Below are 25,846 nucleotides of genomic sequence, written 5' to 3' on the forward strand. Positions count from 1 at the left end.
TAGTACCAGTTAGTCTGGATCGTCTATCAGTACTGCTTAATAGAAGATGAGACAATGGTTAGGAAACCAATCTCCCCAGCCCCCCAGAACATTTGAAATTCTTACATGTTCACAGGCACACACGCTCACAGTGGCCTTGCTCAGCTCCTGCTGGCAGCCAAGAAGGTGAGATAGGAGGCCATGAGAAACCCATCTAGTAGCTATTTACTAACCAGTACTTAAGTTGACTTCAGCACTGATGAAGACCATCAATATGTGGGAATTACAATATTCATTACCTCACAGTGCTTATTTTTCCTAAGGCTTGTATTCTCTGTGTCCCTTCAGTTCTGTTTCGGAGATAAAGAACATTATCATTTGTTTCAGGGTTTTTTCAAATAATACCATCAATTTTACTGACAATTTCTGAAAATCCTTCAGTAGGCCTGTAAAAATATGGCTTAGTGTGAGCCTCCCCATCTGCCTCAGACCTATGTAAATATACCCTGTTTAGTTTCACTTGTGTTCAAACCTTTGCCTTTGAGGCCAAGACCTTGGGAATTCAAGGGTAAAGTGAATTTTAATTTGGTACATTCTGTGCTTTGATGAATAATGAAAAAAAAAAAGTCTTCAAAGCCTGATTGGTTCTAGCCACATTTGCCTGTCACAATTTCTCAAGCCACAATTTCTCAATTTATAAAGTCACAGGCACAAAAGATCATTCCCTCAAAAAATAGATTCCTGGGGAAAGCAAGTCAAAAACACAGAGGAGAAGATAAGGTGTTTTATTTCTTCAGTCTTTTTACCGTCCAATTTTTATATTGGTCCTTAGGCCTTTGGACATGCTAGCAAGTAATTATTTTTATGGCTGATAAAACGCGTACTTAACATTTTTCATTAATTGCTGTTTGGAGTAACTGTTTTTGTTTTCAAATCTGTCATTTGGTTTCTCAAAATTGTTTCTTCTCGCTAGACTCCGTCAGGTGCCGAGAGCTGAACGTATGCCAAGACTCAGGACTGCCCAGTCTTCCACATCAGCTCTGCTGCGGGGCCTTCTGAATCTTCTCACCATCAGAAAAATCTACCCCCCAGAATCGCAGATGCTCTTCTCCCCCCACTGGCTCTGCACAGAACATCATTATCTTCGCCGAGCTTCTGTCTCTATGGCAATAACAGATGGGAAGTGCTGCGGAATTATTCATGTTCTGGAAAGGAGGCATCAAGGAAGGGAAGGTGGGGGGTGGAGAGAGCACGACCCGGGAGCAGGGCAATGGGGGCTTAAGGAAGGGAACGTAGGAGTAGGGGGAATAGTGGACTTGTGAGCCTGTGGTAGGCCGTTGGGAGGAAAATAGGAAAAAAAAATCTAGGAGCACAACAGTATTCTCAGTCAGCCGCTCCGAATATGGACCCCATTTGAGAGACTCGAAGCAGTAAAACCAGGAGAAACTGGATGAAAATGGACGTAGAAGGAAAAAAAAAGGGACAAAGCTCGAGTCTTTTGAATTCTGTGCACTGACACTCGGTGGACCATTTCAGTTCCTGATCTTGGGGCTGGTGGAGAAAAGGGGATTTTTTTTTTTTTTTTTTTTTGGTGTTTCAAAATATGACGGAGCAGCTCGCCGGAGTTCAACATGCCAACAGTCTCAAGTGGGAACACAGACCGGGAAGACCACTCTACTGAGGTTCAAAGCCGAAAGCCCTTAAACCTTATCTTCGTCTCGTGTTCCCCTTTATAACAGACCCTCAAAACAAAAAACCTTCAGTAAAAACTGTCGAAAATGTATGTCTTGCTCCTGTTTGGAACCGAGGGAGCAATCTGCTGGGGGTGGTGGTGGCTGAGAAGTAGACAGTATTTTCTCCTGGTTTTGCCGGACCTTTGGGCAGCCTCAGGCCGGGCTCGATGGCGGATGGAGGTCAGCCGGGGGAAGGCGTCTGGGCGGAGGCCGCCCGGACTTGGGGCGGAGCGCAGGCAGCTGGCGGGGCGGCCCTCGGGCGGGAGGCCCCGCGGGGGCGGGGGGCAGCCCCGGCGCGCCCGGGGGAGCGGGGCCCACAGGGCGGGGGCGGGGGTTGCTGCAGGGCGGCCGCCACCCGGCTGCCTCCGGGGCGGGGCGGCCCAGCTGCGGCCTCGCGGGGGGAGGGTCGCCCGTGCCTGACCTCGGGCGGCGGCGCTCTGCGGGGCGGGCCCTGCCGGCTGCTGGGGTCGCGCACAGTGCACCGCGCGGCCGCCCTGCCCCCTCCCTCCCTGTCGCGCGGCGGCCGAGTGGCCAGGGCGCCCCCGGGTCTGGCCCGTCTCCACTGAGCAGCGGGTGGGGCGGAGGCGGGGCGGCGGTGGCCCCAGACAGCCGGCTGGGCGACTCGAGGAAGGAAGGAGGGAGGCGGCGGTGGGGGTGGGGCGGGGAGGGAACATCCTGTCTGCGCCGGGTGCACCGCAGACAGCGCCGCGCGCCAGCCGCCCAGACGGCGCGCGGAGCCAGGAGCGCCGGGCGCGCGCCTGGGGAGGAGGGGAGCCCCAAGGAGCCACAATAGGCCAGACGGCGCGCGCGTCTCCGAGGGGCTGGGGGCCGCGAGGCGGCGGCCGCAGCGACGCCGGCTGGTCCGCGTGCGCGGTGCCGCCGCTGGCTGCTTTCCCCTCCCCTCCCCCTCCCCGCCGCCCTCGCTCTCCCCCGGGCGGCCGGAGACGGCGGCGGCGTCTGCGGGAAGCCGAGTGTCTCCGCAGTGACGTGGGCGGGCCGAGGGCTCGGTGACGTCAGAGGGCTGTGTGTAGCGATGTGTGTGGGGTTCGGAGCGGCGCCGGCAGAGCCCAAGAGAGCGGGCGAGCGGCAGCGACGGCGGGCACAGGTGCGGACCCGGCTCGCGGCTCGGCGTGGGAGGGGGAAACGCGGCGGAAGGCAAGGGACGCGCGGTCCCCGGGGATCCCGACGGCTGCCTCGGGGGTAGTGGGGAATTAATAAAGCTCGTCGAGCTTCCCCGGTCGCGGAGGCCGGAGTTGGGGGTTCCGGTGCTCGGGTCCCGGGTGGGGTCGGGGCCATGCAGGGCGCAAGGCGGGTATCCCTCGGTGAATCGTGCCTCGCTGACCCGGAGCAGTCGACGCGAGCAGTGGAAGGTCGCTGTACTTGACCGGAGCCGTCGGGACCCTGGAGACCGGGACGCTCGTCACAGTCTCCCATCCGCCCCCAGCCCTCCACTGCTCCGCGGGGATGCCCCTGCTCGACCTGGCCGCCTGGCCTCGGCGGCGAGGGGATCCCGGCTCGTGCCCCACCCGCCCACTGACCCTTCTCCCTTCTGGCCCCGGGCGGGCGGGGGGAGGTGCAGTCGTAGGGGTGCTGGGGTAACACCCGAGAACTTCCCGGGGATAGGGCACGCGGGGGATTTCCACAGTCCTCCCCGTGGCCCCCGCAGTGGGGCGGTTTTGGGAGAGCACTTGGGGTTGCCCCGAGACTGCGGGTGGGGGTTGAGGGACTCTTGCTTCCTCCACTTCCTACTACCCCCTTTACACATCCCGAGGCGTCCCGGGTCCCATGTCTTTCGTTCCCCACTCCCGCTAGGGTTAGTGATGGCTGGGTAGCTTTTGCATGGGCCGACGATTTCAGGGTTTGGGGGTTTCGCCCATTCTAGGTCAGACCTCCTGCCTTCTTGGCCTGCGTTGGCTGAGGTGTTCCTGTGGTGGGCGAAAGTCAGTACGTTGGTAGTGGCCTTGGTCCTTAACCCTTTAGGTCTGTTTTAAAGTAAATTGCTTTTAAAGTAAAGTAAAGGAAAAAATTTATTGGATTTCTTTTCTCAAGAAGGAAGTGGAAGAATCTTTTCTTTTTTCCCCTCTTCCTCCATTTGCATTCTTTGTGAGGTCTCTCTGCCTTGTGGTTTTTTCCCCGGATTGATCTTGTTCAAGGATGAAGATTCCCTGGAGTGGAATCTATAGCTTTTGGCTTCCATTAAGCAAATTCACTAGCCTTTTAAAAAGAAAGTTAATTTTTGCCTACAGTTGTTCCAGAAAAATAGCACACACTGACTAGATGAATTAATGCACTTAAGATCGTAGCTATGTTAACTCATATCTGGTTATTTTGGATGAAAAAAATTCTTTTTAATTAGGAGATGAAGCAATGGGTTATTTTAGTTAAAATGGCATAACTGAGAATGATGCCTCTGGTACTGAGTTTTGGGTGAGATAATCTGTTTAAGGTTCTTCTAAGTTGGAGTAACCGTCTACCTTTTGAGGGATATTATTGCTCCTTTTACCCCTTCTCCAAATTTGCCTTCCTATTTAAATGAAGGTTCTTCTGGTTAACTGTGTTAGATTTAAAGAAATCACTCAAGTGTCACCTTTGGTAAAGTTAACTCAGTTTAAGAAACTAGGTTCAGACTGACCCTTTGGCCTCTGGAGCGAATTCAAATTTAACTTCCCCCATCCCCCTTCTCTTCCAGATTAATTAAAAGAAGAATGGATAGCAATCCTTGAAGATAACTGGACTGTTTTCCTTTAGAATTCGTTTTTTTAATTACAGAAGTTCAAGTGGAGTGAGAGGCTCTTCTTATGGTGTGAGGATTTATACAAACCTCCAGTTTGTCAACATAGAACAACAGATCATTTTTAGAGAAGATAATTTCTTCTTTACCTTTTTTTGGTCTCCTTACTGCCAAAAATTAAATTTGGGTATATCATTTTGACTTGTGTTTGTGTCTAGATTTTATGACACAAGTAATTGCATGAACTTCTCATGCGTTTTGCTTCAAACCAGACCAAACCTTTGTATTGAAGCTGGACATCTTGACTTGAGAAAATTGACAACTTAATTTTAATAAGAATCTGAAGAATTAAAAACAAAGGCTTCCTCAGAGGCGTGCCTCTGAGTGAAATTATACTGGAATATAAACAAAAAAAATTGGGAAATCTATTGAGCAGTTTAGGGAGATCTCTCTTTGGAAATTTAAATTTTCTGATAGAGTTAGTTAGCATAAGTATTGATATACATTGCTTTTCTCTTTTCAAGCAAGCAACTAAGTAACAATGCAGATATCATATTTACTTAATTGACACTATAGTTATAGCAATGGAAAACCTGCAGGCAAATTTCTCCTTGGTTCAGGGCTCAAATAAAAAACTGAATGAGATGGGAGATGATGGCAGCCCTCCAGTGAAAAAAATGATGACAGACATTCATGCAAATGGAAAAATGATAAACAAACTGCCAGCAGTTAAGAAGGAACACTTGGATGACTATGAAGTGCCAATGGAAATGGATGGAGAGCATGTCAAGGGAACCTGTGCCTCTGTGCCTGAACCTTTACATTTAAATCCCAGTTTGAAACACACTTTGGCACAATTCCATTTAAGTAGTCAGAGCTCCCTGGGTGGACCAGCAGCATTTTCTGCTCGATATTCCCAAGAAAGCATGTCACCTACTGTGTTTCTGCCTCTCCCATCTCCTCAGGTTCTTCCTGGTCCACTGCTCATCCCTTCTGATAGCTCCACGGAACTCACCCAGACTGTGTTGGAAGGGGAGTCTATTTCTTGCTTTCAGGTTGGAGGAGAAAAGAGACTCTGTTTGCCCCAAGTCTTAAATTCTGTTCTCCGAGAATTTTCACTCCAGCAAATAAATACAGTGTGTGATGAATTGTACATCTATTGTTCAAGGTGTACTTCAGACCAGCTTCATATTTTAAAGGTTCTGGGAATACTTCCATTCAATGCCCCATCTTGTGGACTGATCACATTAACTGATGCACAAAGACTTTGTAACGCTTTATTGCGGCCACGCACTTGTCCACAAAATGGTAGCATACTTCCTGCTAAAAACTCATTGGCCCAGTTAAAGGAAACTGGCAGTGCATTTGAAGTGGAACATGAATGCTTGGGCAAATGTCAGGGTCTTTTTGCACCCCAGTTCTATGTTCAGCCTGATGCACCGTGTATTCAGTGTCTGGAATGCTGTGGAATGTTCGCACCCCAGACATTTGTGATGCATTCTCATAGATCACCTGACAAAAGGACTTGCCACTGGGGCTTTGAATCAGCCAAATGGCCTTGCTATCTTCACGTGAACCAGAAGTACTTAGGGACACCTGAAGAAAAAAAACTGAAAATAATTTTGGAAGAAATGAAGGAGAAATTTAGCCTGAGAAATGGAAAGAGAACTCAATCCAAGGCAAGTTTTTGTTTTCCCCTAAATAACAATTTTGAATAACGGTAATGGATTACTTTGAAATCAGAAGTCTATATTTAGAATATTAATCTGTGTGTTGTTAAGAAACTTAACTGCTCATGCAACAATAACAAAAAATACTGATTTCTGTAATGTGTTAGGTTTGTATTACATATTTTATGCTACAGAGTTTTCCTGTGTGTTCTTACTTGATCTTTCAAACAACTGGGAGAGAAGTAGATTATTCCCATTTTACAGATAAAGAGAATGGGACTGAAGAGATCAAGTGGTTTTCCTAAGATGATTTAACAAGGAAGTGGAGGATTTGGGGCTTTTCTCAAGTCATAGCCTCTTTTTCCCACATCCTGCCTTTTGATAACTAAATCTATTGTTGTCCTAGGACTCCAGGTAATTTACATTTTGCTGTTATCTCCATTTGCGAATAGTGTAACAGCTATCCAAAACAGTTCTGGTGGTGGGCTCCAGTAGCATTTTTCAGAGGTACATGTAGGATTTTTGACATTGCTTCTACACTTGAATATTCAGGCTTGATCAATATTGGAGACAAATGGAAGAGACCGATTTATCTGAAGAATTTGTGGTTCTGGTATCCCAAGATTTTTTTAAAAGAAAAGAGTACTTAAAAAAAATTGTGATCGCTAGAATAAAGATTGTTTGAAACTAAATAAATGTTAAGAAAAAACGTATCAGCAGAGAGATCTTAAACTTGTTTTTCCCACAGTATTATCTGGTAGGCTACACAACTGTTTTATGCCTGGGTAACAGACAAGGTCTGGGTTATTAAATATTTAGTTTGTTGATCTGGTTTTCAAATAAATTTTCCTACTTGATTAAAATCAGCATAATAGTTAACACCAAGTGTTTAAAATGTGGCAAGCGTTGTTTGAGCAGTTTTCCTTGTAAAATTTTAATTTGATTCATAAAACAAAAGGTTGCTGCGTTTCACTTTAAGCAAATTTTTCCACTATTAGTTTTTATTCGTTGAAATAATCTCTGCCTTTTCTGCTTCACAGAAGAAATGAATGAAGCATATTAAGTAATTTAAGATTATTCACAGCAACATTAAGAGCTTAGCTTGGGCTAGAACCTAAGATTTTGTATCCTGTAATTTATTACAGTCCCTTAAATGTTTTGAGGGAAATTTAGTTACAGTACAGTTTTAAGATAATTCACTTCTGAAACCCAATGAAGATAAGTTTAGACTCTACATGAGGGTAGTTTGCTCCTTGCTGCTTCCAAAGGGTCAGAATTTCACAATTCCTTACCTTTGGCTACTAGATAAGTTTATATTGTTCAGGTGTAGTTAGTAACTGATTTCGAAGCAGGATTGACTTCAAGCCAGTTCTGAAATTGCTGGACTTGCATACAGCTGGATTGGTCCCATGCTGCAGCTTGTGTTTAGAGATTATATTCTCAAAATGTGGAAAGCCCCTTTTGACATTTATGATTATCTTGCCCTAAGCTAATTAGGGTTCTACCCTTCCATGTCCATAGGTCCATTTGCTCTATATTCTTGCTTCAATCTTCATTGCTCTGACAAGCACTTTTGGAATAAACTACTTTGCCGAATAGTCCTGCTCTGTATTTGTGAGAAAAAAAAAAATATGTGAGAACCATGACAAAGGTTAAAAAAAAAAAAAAGGATGATGAATTTACTTAACTGAAACTGAATGCACTAGGGTTTGGTTAAAATTGAAACCATTCTTCATCTGGAAGTAGTCCTTTATTGTCTCAGAACTTACGAATTTGAATTCATTTTTTAGTTCGGAAAGGTGTGATTTTTTTCCATCTTTTTGCTATAGGTGATTCTTTATATTTTTATTTAGGTGATTCTTTACTGTTACCGTCTTTTTTTGCAGTATTTGCTACAGTGTTATTTTGGTATTGTTACCAATTTTATGTGATTTTTAAGGAATTTAAGGACATTTAAGGAAATTTCTAGCAATCAAGCCTTCAAGAGAGAAGATTTCTGGGCTTCATGTGCAATACATACTTGAGTGGTGGTTTTATTATGCTTCTTCACATTTTAAAAATTTATTGCTCAAAACCTTGTGAGGTTGTTCTTTTTTGAAGGCCTGTGAACAGGGTTTCTCAGATGAGAAACAAGTGCCCAGGTGGGTCACATGCTTGTGGTTGTATAACTGGTAGGTGGTGGAATCAGGAGTTGAATGCAGTTCTTCTAACTTGAAGTCTAGTAATTTTCACTACTTTTCCCTAAAGCAAACTTAGTAGCAGAAACTGAATTTTGAGAAACATTAACTTTTCTTATCAACCTACCTTTTAGTATAATGGCTCTTATATGCTGTATTAACTTGCATGTAGACCAAGGTATTTAACTGGTGAGAGGATGGCCTTGACTGGGGAACATTTTTCATTCTCTCCTGTGAGTCATTTGGTTGCCAAACAAATCAGATGACCCAGAGGAAGCTCATTTTAAAAAATCAGGATGGGCTTTTTTTTTTTAAAGATATACTAAATATATTAATCCCTTATAAAGAGCCTTCTGTTTAGTGTGAATACTAATGTAATTTGACATGTTTATATAGTTAATGTAGTTGAAGTATTGTTTCTGGATTTTAAAAGACCCTGAAACTCAGTAGGCAGTTGTTTGAAATGTAGCAACTGTTAAATTATTTATAAGGGTGGAAATTATATTAGTAATGATCACCAAACTATTTGCATAGCTAATAGGTGTATTTTGCATAGTTAGTAGCTAATATTTAGATAGGAAAAATAATGGTGTTAGATCAGTTCTAAGTAAAGAACTATTTTTTGTAGACTAAAGGCATGTTTTGAACTATTTCTTACTCAGGTCACCACAAGAAATACAACTGATTTTTAGTTCTGCCTAGGTTGTTTTGCAAAATGATATTATCAAACAGTCTCTTCATGTCATTTGAGTTTTGGGGGCTTTTTATTAGAAAAATGGTTATTGTATTTTACAGTGTTCAAATGTGTGCAAGAATAGCATATTCTTGATTTTTTTCCAAATCTTCATTGGGTATTATTTATTTGATCTAATTCTGATTTTGTTGATTTTACATCTATTTACAGAAAGATGGTTGCTAAGCAATTTGATCATTTATAAATAAAATTTGAAGGGTGATGATTACTTAAGACTGTTTTTAAGCATATTAGAAAAGTCTATCTAGTCAGTTGATAAAGTAATTATAGGTGATTCTCTACTGTTAACAGCATATGGCTGACATTCCACTAAGTTAATGATATATGCCCTTAAAAGTATATGTATTTTTTAAATTAAAATTTAGATTTCTAACATTCAGACTTACTACTCTTGGGTAAGTAAAATAATACAGTGTTTTACTCTGCTTAGAAAAAAAAGCCCTGTAGGTTATCTGTGATGCAAATCAATGACCTAAAGGTAACAACCAAAAGTTTTCCTCATAAAGCCTAGTAAACATTTAACAATTTTTAGTTTCGCCTTTTCCTTTCACATCACCATTTCTGCAGAGATCATTGGAATAATAATAATACAAAAAAATTCTCTCCTTGTAAACTCTTAATACTTCTGTTTAGGAAGAATGTTTTTTTAGTACAAACCTAAGTATAAGGTAAGGAATACACCAGAGAGGATGGGCGACTAGAGAGAGTAGTGTTGGGGCAGAATGTGTTCCAGTAATAATTGTGGCAGATTTAATGGTAATTTTGTTACATCAGTGATGTACTTTGATTTTGTGATTAGCATAAATTTTGATCAAGTTAGAATAAAGTCAGAATGAGATGAAGTATTTGTGCTAATATGAGGGACCGATATGAATATTTTTGTCTAGCTTTCTAAAACAAACTCTTTTCATGAATTCAGAGACTTTTTCTTACTTTCCCAGAACATAGTTTAGTGCACAGTACACCAAAGACACTTGGTGATACCTTTTTTTTTTAACCGAACAAAATTTTCTAAAATTTCATTATGTTTTAGAATATTTGGAGTTTTTTTTGAAAAACGATTTACCCTATAATAAATACATAATTTGCAAATAAACTGTTGAATAAGGTAACATCAAATAAGAGAATAGATGTGAAAGCATTTTGCAAGTTAAGAGTCTAAAGTGTGGAGTGGTGCTTCAGACTGTTACTGAACTGTTTACTAATACATATTTGGGGATTTTTCCTTTCCCTAAACATCTACTTGTCTTATCTAGAATTATGTGAAGGTATTTCTAAGACAAAGGGTTCAAATATATCTCTTAGTTGTTTGCACACAGTAATTATACTAATTGGATATTTATTTACTTACTAAAATGAAGTATGCAAGAAGAAAGTGTGAAAAAGGTTTAAAACATTGAGTGAAATCTTCAGAATGGCTTTGGGAATAGTGCCCCCTTATGGTTTTGTAAATACAATTAAGTAATTATAAATAATAGTAAATACAATTAAAAAGTTAAAACATTTAAAAATGTTAACACATTTTAAAAGGCTATGATGAAAAACTTAGAAGTTCATCCTTTTGGTCTGAGAAATGGGAAGAAATTAAGAAACTTCAAGGAAGAGAAGGAAAAAGGTAGCCTGGAATTAGTGTTTCAGCCAACAGTGTTCTCAAATCTATGCATACATTATAACTTAGGCTACTGGAAGAATGAGGAAGTAATTAATAGCTGGGTTAATTTCAATCCCTTAGAATTCTGGGAGTGGAAGTAATTGTGGAGCCAGAACTTTGTTCAGGTAGAGGTATAACTTATTTGGAAATAACTTTAGTAATGGCTGGAACCTGCATTTTGTCCACATACAGAAGTTTGTTCTATTGGTTTATGTATGTAAAAAATAATCCAAGGATTTTATTAGACTACAAAAAGCAAAAGGAATGTATATAATGAAACCATAAACCTCTTTTTAGGCTAATATATTAATAAGCCTTGTTATGGTTTGCTTCAGTCATTAAAGTATTACAGCACCATGCTAGGTAGAAAGAGGAATGAATAAGAAAGATACAAAATAAATTTAGAACTCATTTTGATTTCGAGACTTAGAAGTGGGTCACAGAAATATGTATGCACGTAATGACTGGAGGGAGGCCCCCTAGGGCAGGACTCCATCTTCTAGTTTACAAATCTAGAATGTGTAGATGTTTAATAAAGGTTTGGATAACTGAATGAAAAATTTTAGTAGCCCTATAAAGAGAGTTGCCAGTGATATTCAAGGAGGAAAACAGGTTTAGTTTTACAGTAAAGCAGTATTTTGTTTTCATTTGTGGTATTGAATTTATTTTGAGATTTCAAATAGCATTAAAAGTGCATGTGTTATTTATCTTAATAGGGACAAGGAATAAAGAAGTTTAAGGAGCTAACAACCATTTTAGTAAATAATACTAGGCTTCTATTACATGTTAAAAGTGTTTTTTAGTGTGATTATGAAAGCAGTATGGGCCTGTTGTAGCAAATCCTTGAAAAGTGCAAAGAAGAAAACAATTTCCTCCTGATTTCAGCAAGAAGTGATAGTTATCCATGGTCCTTTACATATATAATGCTTTGTAAATCTGTGCAGAAGCATCTATAGAGTGCACCAATGTTAATACCAGGTACTAATTGAAATAATACTTTGGACCAATTTTAAGACAGTTCACTTACAGCAGTGTTTTTCAAATTGCAATTCGTCACCTCTGCAGCCTTTCCCATCTGGGGTTCCGCAGGAGGAGACTTACGCCCTACAGAAAAAATCATTTGAGTGTTGGTTTCATCAGTGCTCCCAAGGATGGTGTATATAGCTGACCCTTGAACAACATGGAAGTTAGGGGCACCAACCCCAGTAATAACAGAACTCCATGGATAACTTTGGACTCCACCAAAACTACTGTTGACCAGATACTGATAACATGAGTAGCCAATTAATATATTTTGTGTGCTGTGTGTATTAGAAACTGTATAATTAAAGTGTAAGCTAGAGAAAATAAATATTTTTTCAAATCATCGTAGATTTCCAGAAATTTTTCCAGTGTACTTATTGGAAAATAATGTGTGTATAAGTGGACCCACACAGTTCAAACCCAAGTTGTTCAAGGGTCAACTGTAGTACCATTCTAAAGGCTTTGGAGAGAAGTTAATTGTGTGCAGTAGATACCTGAGGGCATTTGGGCTTAATTCTTTTGAAAACCCTTTGAGAAGGGCCAGCAAGGTCATGAAATCAATTTAGTGGGTCACCAACATTTAAAAATAGAGTAAAATAAAAAATAGAGTACATTGCACATAGTGAAATGAATCTACATTTTAATATTGTCAATTTATATTAGTTGAAGGCCAAAATAATCCAGGATCACAGTTTTTTAAAGCATATATACTGAAATGGGGTAGAAAAGCAAAGCATTAAATTTATACAGATTTAAAACTTTTGACAACAAAATATTTTAGTGAAAAGATGTATATGACTTAGGTGTGTCCAAGTAATTGCAGTATTAAAGGGATTGGACACCATAGAATTCAGCATAAAAATTTTTATTTTTAAAAGTCTCAGCAATTAACAGGTTTTTTTAATCAGTTCTTTTTCTTTCAAGTTGTAAAGGGAGTGATAATAATACTTCTGATTCAACATGACTTTTTCCATGAAGGATTTAAGAGAATAGTTGCACATTTCAAGAATGAGTTTTCGCTTTTCCTGTGAGCATTTTTAAGTACTTTAAATCTAAAATCGGCTTTTGAGGTAGGTGGTATGATCTTTCAGCGTGGGGGAACAGCAACATTGCTGTATCTCCTGAAGATGGTCTCTTCTAAGTCAGTGAAAGTGCATTAATCATTGTTTCAATTTGGCATTAGGTTGATTCTAATAATTACAAGAAAATGACCACAAGACTAAGCCTTAAATTCTCTTAAGTAGCTCTTTGCTTTCTTGTAACACTATTCCTGTTTAGTTGTTGAAGCACTCATTCACAACATGTTGGAAGTATGGAGGAAACCTGATCCTGCACTGAGATACTCAATTTCTTTCTCTTAAGAGTTGTTGGCAGCTGTCTGGTAGGGTGTCTTTTGTGTCCTTCTGAAATCATTTATTGACCACTTGAAGGTCTTAGTATTACTATACACAGTAAAAAGACCCTGACAAGTATATTCACATTATACCTAAGGAGTTAGTGCTTAATTATGTATTAAGACATGTATTTAGTAAGGTTGCTGATGATTTATGTTGGGTTCATACAAAGTAAAGTGTATTTAACTTCCATTATATTTTATAAATAAATATTTATTATGTATCTTGTGTAAGCACACCATTAGGAGAATACACTGTTAAACTTACCAAATATGCTAGCCCTTTATGCTTACTATCTTAATGAATAGCATAGTGTAAAAATGAATATCTTTTATAACACTTTCTAAATTCTATTTTAAAAAATATTTTTTTCCACATATTTTTTCAAGATTTATTTCTGATTTTAGGGTGGGTTTGGGAAATCCCACCAATATTTTGTTGAATTGTCTAGATTTCTTCATCAGTGTGTCATTAGGATTTAAATATCATAATGTTAATACTGTAACTAAAGACTAGAATGCCACCTAAAAAGCAAAGTTTATTATTGAAGATAAGTCTAAGAGTTTAAAAGGATTTGTTATTTTTTTTTTAGTACAAATTGGAATCTTTTCATATGGATAATGCTGAGTGGGTAATTTTGTATCTAGAAAATGGTGACAAAAATGCTTATTGGTTTTTTCTGTAAATGAAATCAGCCTAGTTATTTGTCATTGTAATAGTAAGCATTGTACTACCAAAACACAATGGTTCTCTGTTAGGAGATCTGATTATCAAAGGGTCATATACACGTAATACCGTAAGTTGAAATTTAGAAAAACTTTCATAAGTCATTTCTTAATTTTTACTTATTTAAAATTAACTCTCCTGTACATTTTGGGATTATATAAATTTTGCATTCATAGACATTATTTGTTGCTTCATGACTTAGAGAAAGAACCTTTGGAATGAAATAATATGTCTGAAATTTTTCCTGTGTGTTTCAGATGAGGATGCCATCTGTTCAGTTTGTGGTAGATAATGGTGAGGAAGTTGGGTGATAAAAGCATTTTAAAATGTTAAGGCTTTAACTTAAGCTACTAAGCAATCTACTTCCCTCCTTTGCCAAGTAGTGTATTCTATTTAAATGTTTAATACACAAAGGGAGTAAATTATTCCTATATTGAAAGGTAAGACAAATGGCAATAGAAGCTCATATCTTGGTACCTAATTTTTATTCCTGCCTAGTAGTAGCATTGCTGCTGTGCCATTTAATTACATTGTTCTTTTTTTTGAAGACCTAATTTTGTATGTTGTCACAAATGCAGAATAGATGAGAAAATCTGGCATGCCTGTGAATGTTCTGTTGTATAATGTGTGCTTTTCTTAATCGTTTTTAGCATGCACTTAGGGTAATCTGTTATAAATGTATTTATGGCTTACCACAGCATATTAAGTAAAATTCCAACATCTTATCTTGGTAGTGTTGTGCATTTCCCCATTATTTATATTATTTAATTCATAGATCTGATCTCTGAAAATACATCTCAGAGACTGTTGGTTGTCTTTGGTACTTAATGGAGTAGGATATTGAATGTGAAAAATACTATTTTGTGAGTTTCATAGTAACAAAGTAACCTTATTAAAGGGCACCCTGGGATTTAATGACCTACATTATCATTCAGAATTGACTCCACAAATATTTATGGAGTCCCTACTAATATATGCCAGGCATGGTGCTAGGTACTGAAAATACAGAAGTAAGACAGTTCTTGACCTCAAAGTGCTGTTAAGGAGAGGCTGGATAGCCTCTTGTCAGGGATTTTGAATAGGGAATTGAGATTTTAGCTGAGACTCACTGGGTAATCCTTAAGGAGAGTTTCGTTAAAACCCCAGTCTGTGACTGTTAGTGGGAATGCTGTGAGATGAGGCAACAAAGGACGTAAACTAGAGAGGGCTGGATGTTTAAAAATAAGTGAATGTGCTAGCAGTTATTTAAGTTGGCATCTGAAGTTTAGAGGCAGCATAGAAATAAAGATACACTGAGCTTGGATCATGAACAACAAGTATAATTTAAACAAATCAAGCTGTAGAGTTTTAAAATGAACTTGATCAAAGTTGAGTCAGATTTCAACTCAAGATCTTTGGCTGAAGTTTAGAATTTGCTATTCTGAAGATTTGAGATTCCACATATAAGTAATAGGAAAAGCTTTTGAATATGTAAATGAATTTTAGTAATTTTAATTAAAAAATCTCAAAACAATTGATATATTGGGCAGTACATCCAGATCTGTTTGCTATGCAAAAGTGATTAAAACAACTTTTTAAAATTTCTAAATAATGAGTTTAACAAATGACTTCTAGAAAAGAAATATTATTTCAAGCTGGTCTTATAGTTTATTGATGTGTATAGGACTGAACTTACTTAATCTATGCTCATTAACACCTCTTTCATCATACAGTGTTGTGAAAAATGTGAATATTTTAGATAGTGAAGTTCCTCTTTTCAGCACTGTTTTTTTCAAAACTTTAACCTTTTCTGTGACTTCTGAAATGTCTTAGATTTCAGTCTTTCTAAGTAGTGTATAGTATGGTATATATGTATGAATATAGACTATAACTTAACGTGTGTCATGTTGACTCAAAACTTCTTAAACATCAAATATTATACTCTGTTGTGATGAGGGTAGGGGACAAATGAGATGTATTAAATTATTTGCCCAGGCTTGTGATACATTCTGAACTTAGAATATTTGATCAGAATTGTGAGATTTTTAAAAAATTCCACTTTTATATATAGACTAGAGGCCTTCCCTGAATATACAACTCTTTAATTCATAGATATTTAAATCCTTTAATAAGGTTACTTTGTTACTATGAAACTCACAAAATAGTATTTTTCACATTCAATATCTTACTCCATTAAGTACCAAAGACAACCAACAGTCTCTGAGATGTATTTTCAGAGATCAGATCTATGAATTAAATAATATAAATATTATAGATATTTAAATCCTTTCAAAATAATATTCTTTTCCCTATAATCTTCTGGTCTTGTTAGTCTTTCAAATTCCCTGCCCAGTAATTCTTAACAAGTATCTTGATTTCCCACTGATACAAGTTACTACATTTTCATTTTGGCTTTTAATTGGCCTTAAGTCATCTCCTGCTTGATCAAGTGTGTACTGTGTGCTCCAAAACGTGCTTCTGTTCTCAGACTGTCTCATTGGAGTAGACAGTGACTTTCCAGGCCTCTCCTGAGTTTCTTCATCCCCATTCGTTTCTTCCACTAGCAGGATCTCCCTGATCAAACCATGGACGGTTTATGAATTGATTTTGCTTTCATCGTGACTGCTTAGCATCTGGAGATTCTTTCCATTCCATTTTACGCAGTTTATTGGTTCTGAATTGGACTAGTTCGGACATCAGGTGAAGTAGTTTTCCAAATCTTGGTGGGTATGCAGTGGCTGTCCCTGAGTGTGGTGGTTATGCATTATGGGTTAAGGGTATCATTCCCACCCACCTTGACTGGTTGCTGAAGGGAGTGGACATCAGAGGCAGGGTCAGAGGAACATACGGCTCTCCTTTTTGTCTCATTCTTCCTTTATCTCATTCCCAGTGCTATCCTCTCATTCCATTGGGTTTTTCTGTTAACCTATTTTTATTCTTCACCCAAACCATGTCTCCTTTCAGCTCCCCTCTCTCCTCTACCAGTGAGTCTTGCCACTCTTTTCAGATAGTCTTTTCCCAAAAGAGCAGAATATGTTTCCCAAACATATTCTCATAGTAGGAAATAACATGTAGGGGAGACAAAGTATAAAGCAAAAACAGAAATAAGGGAGCATTTTATAACCACTGGTTCTTCTTTTTCTCAGTTTCTGAACCTCAGTTTTCTAATCTGTAAAATGGAGATCATGACACCTACTTAATGAGGTATTTATTAGAATTAAGCAGAATGTGTAAGTTCTTATCAGGTAGATACTCACTAAGTTAAGCCAGTTACCACCTTTTCCCTTAGTCACAGGTTATGAGGAAATACAGTTCACTGATAAGTGTTAGCAGACAAAGTGGTTTCAAGTTTAGTTTGGCAAAGGGTGTGTGTGTGTGTGCACATGCACCCAAGTTGTTAGTGATTAATACCTGTGAAACGAATGGGGTGGGGGCAAGATTGGGCAGAGGGGCGGTAAAATTATGCAGTACAGTCCCAACAGGAATGTTTTCGGGACTCTGGAGTGAATAATGTCCATCAGAGTTGTAACAGGGCTGCTCTGTTGGACTCCTGCCTCACCCATACCAGTCACCAACCACATCAGCTGCCAGGGAAACGCATGACCCAAATAGAAGAAGTTTCCTCACAAGCATGTGCTGATCAGTACTCTGCTGAATTCTTGACGTGGACTCTGCAAACCTATAGTGTTCTCTCCAGGCATCTTTCTCTGTCTTGCACCTTGATCTGCCTTACTCTTCCAGAATATTCAGCTTTGTTCCCTCAACTCAGATTACTCTGTGAGGCTCTGCCTGGGTTCCCTTTTCTTTTGCTCTTTAACATTTCATCATACTTGTTTTATTACATATCTGTCTGTTTTTCCATCAGTCCACCCCTCCCCTAGTTTTATTTAGAAATAATTGACATATATCGTTGTACAAGTTTTAGGCTAAATGGTTAAATGGTTACCCCATAGGTTCAGCTGACATCCATGCTAATGCAGTCTCTCTGGGTTTCAGAGGTACAGTGAAGTACTTCACCATCACCCCCATGTTCTTGGATTCTTTCAGTGGTGTCTTGGTCTTGAATAAAAGTTAGTTCTTATGAAGGGGAGCAAAGTCAGGAATGACTTAGGTCACCGTCTTGATGATATCACTCCCCTGGCAAATATTTATTGCCTTAGAATATTATCTGATACGCTAACATACTGTGAAGATAGGGTATATTCTAACTGATTGTTACAGCAAGAAGAAAAATCAGAGCTTAACTGATGCTGTACATTTGTGGAGTACTGTTATTTAAAATGGATTTTTAAAATAGATACCATAAGTATGAAATTTAAAAATCATTTCTGTTCATCCAGGTTAACATGCATACTGAAACTGTTCTTGTGATGGAATAGTTCATGTAGCAGTCTGCTTGAGTTTCAAATGACTAGACTTGGTACTTTAAGGAAAGACTGCTTATTAGGTGACTCTTAAATGATGCAGCTCTTCTTTTAGTCAGGCCTTGTCAAATTGGCACACAAAATTAGCCACATTGTCCTTTGATAAAACTTTTCCTTTTATATTTTTCTACAGATAGATGCACCATCAGGAATGGAATTACAGCCATGGTATCCTGTTATAAAGCAGGAAGGTGACCATGTTTCTCAGACACATTCATTTTTACACCCCAGGTGAGTGGGTATTGCCTCATTTGTTGGTTCATCCGTTCATTCAGCACCTGTGTTTGTCAGGCACTGTTCTAGGCACTGGGAACTCATTGTTTAGTTTTAGGCTTTCTTGTTAATGGAATGAATTATAAATTGTGTTGAATATTTGAGATAACATTCTTTTGGTGTTTCTAGGGTTTTTTTTTTTTTTTTTTTTTTGTAGAAATGGATTGTTTCCTTTCTGCCCTGAAGTAAAAAATTCAGCTTTGGTATTTTAAAAGGAAACTTTTTTGAAACTTAGAAGCTTTCAGGGTAATCAATCTCCTCAATATCATGTTTTCATATTTTTCAAGAAAAATGCACTTACATTACAAACTTTATATTTATTAAGTCCTAGATTAATTCTTCTGCTGTAAATATATATTCCCTCTAAATGTGGTGATGAAGAATCTCAGTCTTACTTACACTTGCTCAGTTCCTACCATTCCTGTTGCATTTGAAGTAAATCTTGGGCAGTATTAAACCTGTCATTTTCTTAGCAAAATACTCTGTTTTCCTCCTCAGAATTAATGTGACTGATAAAGAGGAACAACATAGATGTCCAGTACAAAGAAATTGAAATATAAGAGGAGATTATTTAGAGTTTAGGGAATGAAGTGTTCTATCAGTTAATGTTTGTATCTTTTGGCTAAAGGTTATGTAGATTAGAATTAATAATATGGTTCTTAAATATTTAGCTCAGATTTGTTCCATGAGTCTCTCATAATCTACTGAACAATTTTATGTGAGCTTTGAGCAAAAGATTAGTAGTTATCTCTTTGATCTTAGTTTTATACAGTTTATTAGTGATGTTTTATCAAATAGGAAGTATTAAATTGTTTTAGGAAGATTGCTTGTGGCATTCAATACAAGGAGCATTTGGAGCACCTGTTCTCTCCCTGTTATGTGAGATGGGCACTAGGCACTGGGAGCCCCTCATTGGGCCTATGGTGAATCAGCCCATAGCCAGGCTTGGGTCTGAATCAGCCTTGCCATAACAAAGAGCAAAGATTCCTTGCTTTGGGGGCATGGCAGACAAGAAAATAGTCTACCGTAGTAGCGTATAGTCTGTTTTCTCTCTGGCATAAACCTTACTTTCCCAGGGCTGTTAAGCAGCTCTGTGAAGTGCTTCATGCTTTTAGTTTTCAGGTAGTTTTGAGGGGAGAAGAAAAAACAATCATTTTCTTTCCTTGTATCTTTTGAGTGGTTAGAAATTACTTTTTGCAGAATAATAAAAATTCATCATAATTTTGCTCCTGCTGCCTAAAGTACAGGCTTTTTTTTTTTTTTTTTAAGAATTACTTTCTGTGACCCTTACTATCTGATTTGTTATGTTGTCTGTTTTGGTAAAAAAAATAAAATAGTTTAACCATAGAAATAGAGAACGTATTTTGTTTTTACCTAAATGTAATATGTGTCTTATTTTGCCTTTCTTTGTTTTCAGCTACTATTTGTACATGTGTGATAAAGTAGTTGCCCCAAATGTGTCCCTTGCTTCTGCTGTATCCCAGTCTAAGGAGGTCACAAAGACAGAGGCAGGTAGGGTCAGACTGAGACAGTTTGAGAAGCCTCACGGTAGTGGGAAACATCAAAAACCAGTGTCTTATCCAGATGTCTCACTGGAGGAACAGGAGAAAATGGATTTAAAAACAAGTGGAGAATTATGTAGCCATTTTGGTAAGTATTCAGAAATCATCTTTTTAAAATCAGATACTTAATAAACACATTTATTCAGCATTTTCAGAGGGGATTTCTCTTTAAGAAAAATTTCCAGATCTCTCAGGCTTTTTTATCTTTAAAGAATGCCACCTTTCTGAACTCCCAAGTAATTACTTAGAACCTCAGTTCTATAGTATACTTTTGCTATACTTTTTAAGAACAGTGAATAGCTATAAAGCTATGAGATAGATATATAGGCTATAAGGCTTCTTAACTGCAATACTCTGAGTATTTTTTTTCCTTTCCTCCCTTTTCTTTGCTGTCAGTTTTCTTCAGAAGGTCCTTGTTTTTCTTTCGAATTTGCCGTAAACTGAGAAACCATTTAACTGATAATGCTAAGAGGTATATGTAAGAGTAGTTAGACAAAGTACTTAGGGAAACTAGTCATGGAATAAGCAAGGATTGAAAACTCAGCTGTGAGAACCAGGCAGATGGCATAACTGCAGAATGCTGGCTGGACATCTAAAAAAAAAAAAGCTGCCTAGTTACAGGCGACCATGGACCAAACAATCCATGTCCGCCCAAATGCTGCCTATATTACCTACCCTCTCTAGCAGCATAGCTTTGCTTATGGCTTAGGCAAGTAAGAAGTTAGTTCAGCTTCCTTGGAGCTATTGAAGAGCAATGTCATTTAACTGTTGACATAGATAGCTGTGATTCATGGGGTAAAGGGGGTTAAATTTGAGGTTTCTAAAACAATTGTTTTTAGTTTTAAATATGGTAAACAATAATCAGTAATGTACCATTATGCCCTATTTGTGTTTTGTTTCCCAAATTAATTGATTCTAGTGAATTAAAAAATTGCTGAGATAATTCATATACCATAAAGTTTACCCTTTTAAATCCCCAGCCTCTATCCATTTTCTGTCTTTATGGGTTGCATGTTCTGGACATTTTATATAACAGGGATCATATAATATGTGACCTTTTATTGTCTGGCTTCTTTCATTCAGTATACTATTTTCTCAGTTCATGTTATAGCATGTGTTAGCACTTTCATCCTTTTTATGGTTTAATAATGTTCTATTGTATGGATGGATATACCACATTTTGCTTATCCATTCATCAGTTGGTGGACATTTGGATTGTGACCAGTTTTTTCTGTTTTGAGTAATGCTGCTCTGAATACTTAGGTACAAGTTTTAAAGTGGACATATGTTTTCAGTTCTCTTGGGTATATATTTAGAAGTGGTATTGCTGGGTCATATGGTAACTATGTTTAACCTCTTGAGGGACTATGCAACTGTTTTCCAAAGGGACTGTACCATTTTCATTCCCACCAGGAGTTTATGAGGGTTCCAGTTTCTGCACATCTTTGCTAACACTTGTTATTGTCTGTATTTTGATTATAGCCATCCTAGTGGTTGTGAAGTGGTATCTCATGGTTTCATTTTCACTTGTTCAGTGACTAATATCGAGTGTCTTCTTTTTTTTTTTTGACATTGTATATCTTTGGAGAAATGTCTGTTCAGATCTCTTGCCCATTTTTAAAATGGGTAATTTGTCTCTTTACTCTTGAGTTGTAAGAGTTCTTTACATACCTAATATTAGACCTTTACCAAATGTGTGATACACCATTCTGTCAGTTGTCTTGTTTTCTTGTTAATGCTCTTAGAAGCACAGAAATTTTAAATTCTGATGAAGTCCAATTTTTTTTTTTCTTCCGTTGCTTTAGATGTTAGGTCTAAATTAAACCATTGCCTAATCCAAGGCTACAAAGACTTACATATAAGTATTTTAGTTCTTAATATTTAGATCTTTGATCCATTTTGAGTTAATTTTTCTATACTGTATGAAGTTCAACGTCATTCTTTGTATATGGATACAGTTGTCTGAACACTACTGAAAATACTGTTCTCTCCTGATTGGATTGTCTTGGTGCTGTTATTGAAAACCAGTTGCCCATAAAAATGTAAAATATAAAAATGTCTGGACTCAATGCTTATGCCAGTGCTATACAGAGTTGATTTCTGTAGCTTTGTAATAAGCTTTGAAATTGAGGGTTGTGAATTCTCCAACTTTGTTATTTTTTTCCCAAGATTGTTTCGGCTATTCTGGATTCCTTGGATTTCTGTAGGAAATATCACATCAGCTTCTCGATTTACAAATCCAGCTAGGATTTTGATAGGAATTGCATTGAAAAAGTAGCTCAATTTAGGGAGCATTACTATTTATTGTTCCTCTAAGCTACTATTAACAAAAATGCCACAGACTGGGTGGCTTATACCACAGACATTTATTTTTTACAGTTCTGGAGGCTGAGAAGTGCAAGACCAAGGTACCTAGCAGATTTGTTGTCTGGCAAGCCCCTGGTTCCTGGTCCTTACATGGTTGTTGTCTTCTCACTGTGTCCTTACATGGTGGAAAGGACAGGAGCCCTTCTTTTAAAAGGGCATAGATCCCATCATGGGGGCTCCACCATATGATCTAATTACCTCCTAAAGGCTCTACCTCCTAGTACCATCACATTGGGGGTTAAGCTTTCAATATCTGAATTTTTGGGGTTACAAACATTCATGACACCATAGTAATAGTTCATAACACTCTTAACAATGTTAAGTCTTCTAATCCATGAACATGGGATACTTTTCCATTTATTTAATTCTTTAATTTCTTTCAATGATGTTTCATAGCTTTGATTGTACAAGTCTTGTACAACACTTGTTAAATTTATTCCTAAGTATTTTATAATTTTTTGTTTCAATTTTACATGGAATTGTTCATTTCATTTATGGGTTGTTCTAGTGAATTTTTAACAGTGATATTCATACTTTGTTACTTCATTTTTGCCTCTCAAAGATCCATCAATCTCAAATAATTCTACAAGTAAAAAGAAATCTGAGTCTACCACTTTCAACTTAGTCAGAGATACAAGCAAGGCAGTAATTGACCATGATGCTGCAGCCTCATCTCCACTTCTTGTCAAAGATGTCATTTGTGAGGATGATAAGGGAAAAATCATGGAAGAAGTAATGAGAACTTATGTAAAACAACAGGAAAAACTGAACTCAATTTTGCAGAAGAAGCAACAACTTCAGATGGTAAAATTGTTATCTAAATGATAGCCCATTATGAAACAATACTGTTGCATATTTTTGAGAAAAGTTAATAGAGATACTGCAAATGTATTTAAGATTATTCAGTTTTACACTCATAAGCAATTTTAATATACTTGAAAATTTTTAGAGAAAATAGTTTCTCAAGATAATTACTTATATATAGAACTGATATGACAGCTGAATTTTATATATTTCCTGTCCTGGCTTTTTATTTTTTCTGAATTGAAATTTTTAACATGATGGAAATAAAGTAAAAACTGTATTGTGATTCTGTGTATTACAGGAAGTTGAAATGTTGAGTAGTTCAAAAGCTATGAAGGAACTCACTGAAGAACAGCAGAATTTACAGAAAGAGCTTGAATCTTTGCAGAATGAACATGCACAAAGAATGGAAGAATTTTATGTTGAACAGAAAGACTTAGAGAAAAAGCTAGAGCAGGTAATGAAGCAAAAATGTACCTGTGACTCAAATTTAGAAAAAGACAAAGAGGCTGAATATGCAGCACAGGTAAGAATGACTCAGTTTGTGTAATGTTGCCCTTTAAACTTTGAAATTTAAGCTGTTAACCTAACCTCCTCTATTAAAGAAATTACTTTTTGTCAAGCTTATTTCATTAGGCTAGATGTCAAAATAGATAATTCTATTTAAAACACAACTTTATGCTATATCATCCAAGATGAATTTTTTTACCTTATTTGCTTTATTTAAACTGTTACTGGATTTCTGTTAGTTGCCCAAATTGCTTATCTCTGTCTTTCTGAATATCAGGTATTACATTATTTTAATGTATAGGGCTTTCAAATAAATTAATAAAATACACTGTTGTCCACTGTGTTCAGAAGCAGTGAAGCAAAAATGAGTATCAGTTCACGACTTGGGGAAGGTGAACAAGTAAGCCTTAACATGAGTAGGTTGTGATGAGAAGTATACTAAAGCATAGGGTATATTGAAAGTGCTCTAGGTCTCCAGTTCTTTTGATTCTTTGTTTTTACCCCCAATTTAATGTTATGTTAATGATTAACAGTATTAAATATTTAAGAGATTGTAGTGCGCATGAAATAGTTCATTTGGTAAAAAGTAATTTGAAAGGAGGTCTTTGTCATGATGTGAGGAAAGATTGGAAAAACAAACCTGAATGAAAACTGACAGTCTTTTAAATCACACAGTTGGCAGAACTGAGACAGAGATTGGACCATGCCGAGGCTGATAGGCAAGAACTCCAAGATGAGCTCAGACAGGAACGGGAGGCAAGACAGAAGTTAGAGATGATGATAAAAGATTTAAAGCTGCAAATTTTGAAATCATCAAAGACTGCTAAAGAATAGAAACCTTTAGAGAGATTCATCTGTGTATTTCCAATAGGGTTTATTTTTGTTGGATTGTTTGTTTTGGTTATTCAATTCTGAACAACGTGTTTGCATGAAGATAACTAGGCATTCTATCCATTTTTAGATCAGAGAAAGTGAATAGATTATATATTAGTACATAAATTTTCACATTTTCCAAATGAATGAAAATGTATGTTTCTTTGTATTTTTTTCCAACCAGCTTAGTAACAATACTATATAGTTTCAAGTTTTAGATAATCTGCCTATATTTCTAATGTAAATTTAGCAGTTGTATACTTTTTAAAAGCTTCATTGTATGATGAAAAATCATTATGGTTAATTTTGTTATCCATATTTCAGACTCAATTTTAGATACAGTGGTGGCTTCATTTTTCATATATATAAAGCTACTCAAGAAGTTGAATCTCCATTTTTTTCATTAACACAATTTCCATTCTAAGTTGATACAGTAATACTGATACCTTATACTCATTATTAAATACAAAACTTGCTTTTATTTTGTTCCTTTGTGGAATGAGTTTCCACCAGTTCTCTTTTTAATGTCTCCTAAGAGACATTTTTTCAAAAGAGAAATTTTATTTGAGATTATAGCACGCCCCATGGGCATGATGGGGAGGGATAACATGCTTTGTTACAAACTACTGCTGAACAAAAGAAACAGTTGTGATTTGTTTTTTGGTTTAAATGTGGTAATATGTAGAATTTTCTTAATGCAGCAACTTGAGGGTATAAAATTAATAATTTTTGAACTTTTTGTTAACAGTGGTGTTAAAATGTTAATGTTCTTAAGAAAAACTGATATCATTGATGTACATCAGTTTCTATATAATCCATAATCCTCCTGTACAGTTTTTGTATGTAGTAATGGGTCTTACTGAAAATTATATAATGGGTTTGTTTTCCTTTAAATTGTAAAATATTAAACACCTTGAAGGTTATTTTGGACTTTTGTATGTGTAAATGTTAAGTCTTACAGATTTGCACGAATGGACCATTTTCAGTTACTACTTAATAATCAAAATCAGGAATTTATAGTCAACTGATAGTATTTGATAGGTTAATATAGGGGAGTTTAGTTACCTGCTACTAAAAGGCTTTTAGATAATCTTCAGAAGACAAAGGAATAATATAGTTTGGGGGAGGAACAACATCATCTGCACTTTTTTTTTTGCACAGAAAAATCTCATTCTTTAGTGACAGATTTTACATTAATTTTTTCCTTAAGAGATAT

At 37.5% G+C, this 25,846-nt stretch overlaps 1 protein-coding gene across 1 annotated transcript; it reads left to right on the forward strand.

Annotated features, from left to right (window-relative positions):
- The first annotated feature begins 2,436 nt into the window (after positions 1–2,436).
- On the forward strand, positions 2,437–25,785 carry SKIL (SKI like proto-oncogene). Its single transcript, XM_057499925.1, has 7 exons — positions 2,437–2,817; positions 4,402–6,126; positions 18,379–18,472; positions 19,932–20,164; positions 23,006–23,247; positions 23,549–23,773; positions 24,433–25,785. The coding sequence occupies exons 2-7, from the start codon at positions 5,028–5,030 to the stop codon at positions 24,589–24,591; spliced, it is 2,052 nt and encodes a 683-aa protein (XP_057355908.1). The 5' UTR covers positions 2,437–2,817; positions 4,402–5,027; the 3' UTR covers positions 24,592–25,785.
- Positions 25,786–25,846: the final 61 nt, after the last annotated feature.

This window comes from Manis pentadactyla, chromosome 1 (assembly GCF_030020395.1).
Source record: "Manis pentadactyla isolate mManPen7 chromosome 1, mManPen7.hap1, whole genome shotgun sequence".
NCBI classification, from domain to species: domain Eukaryota; kingdom Metazoa; phylum Chordata; class Mammalia; order Pholidota; family Manidae; genus Manis; species Manis pentadactyla.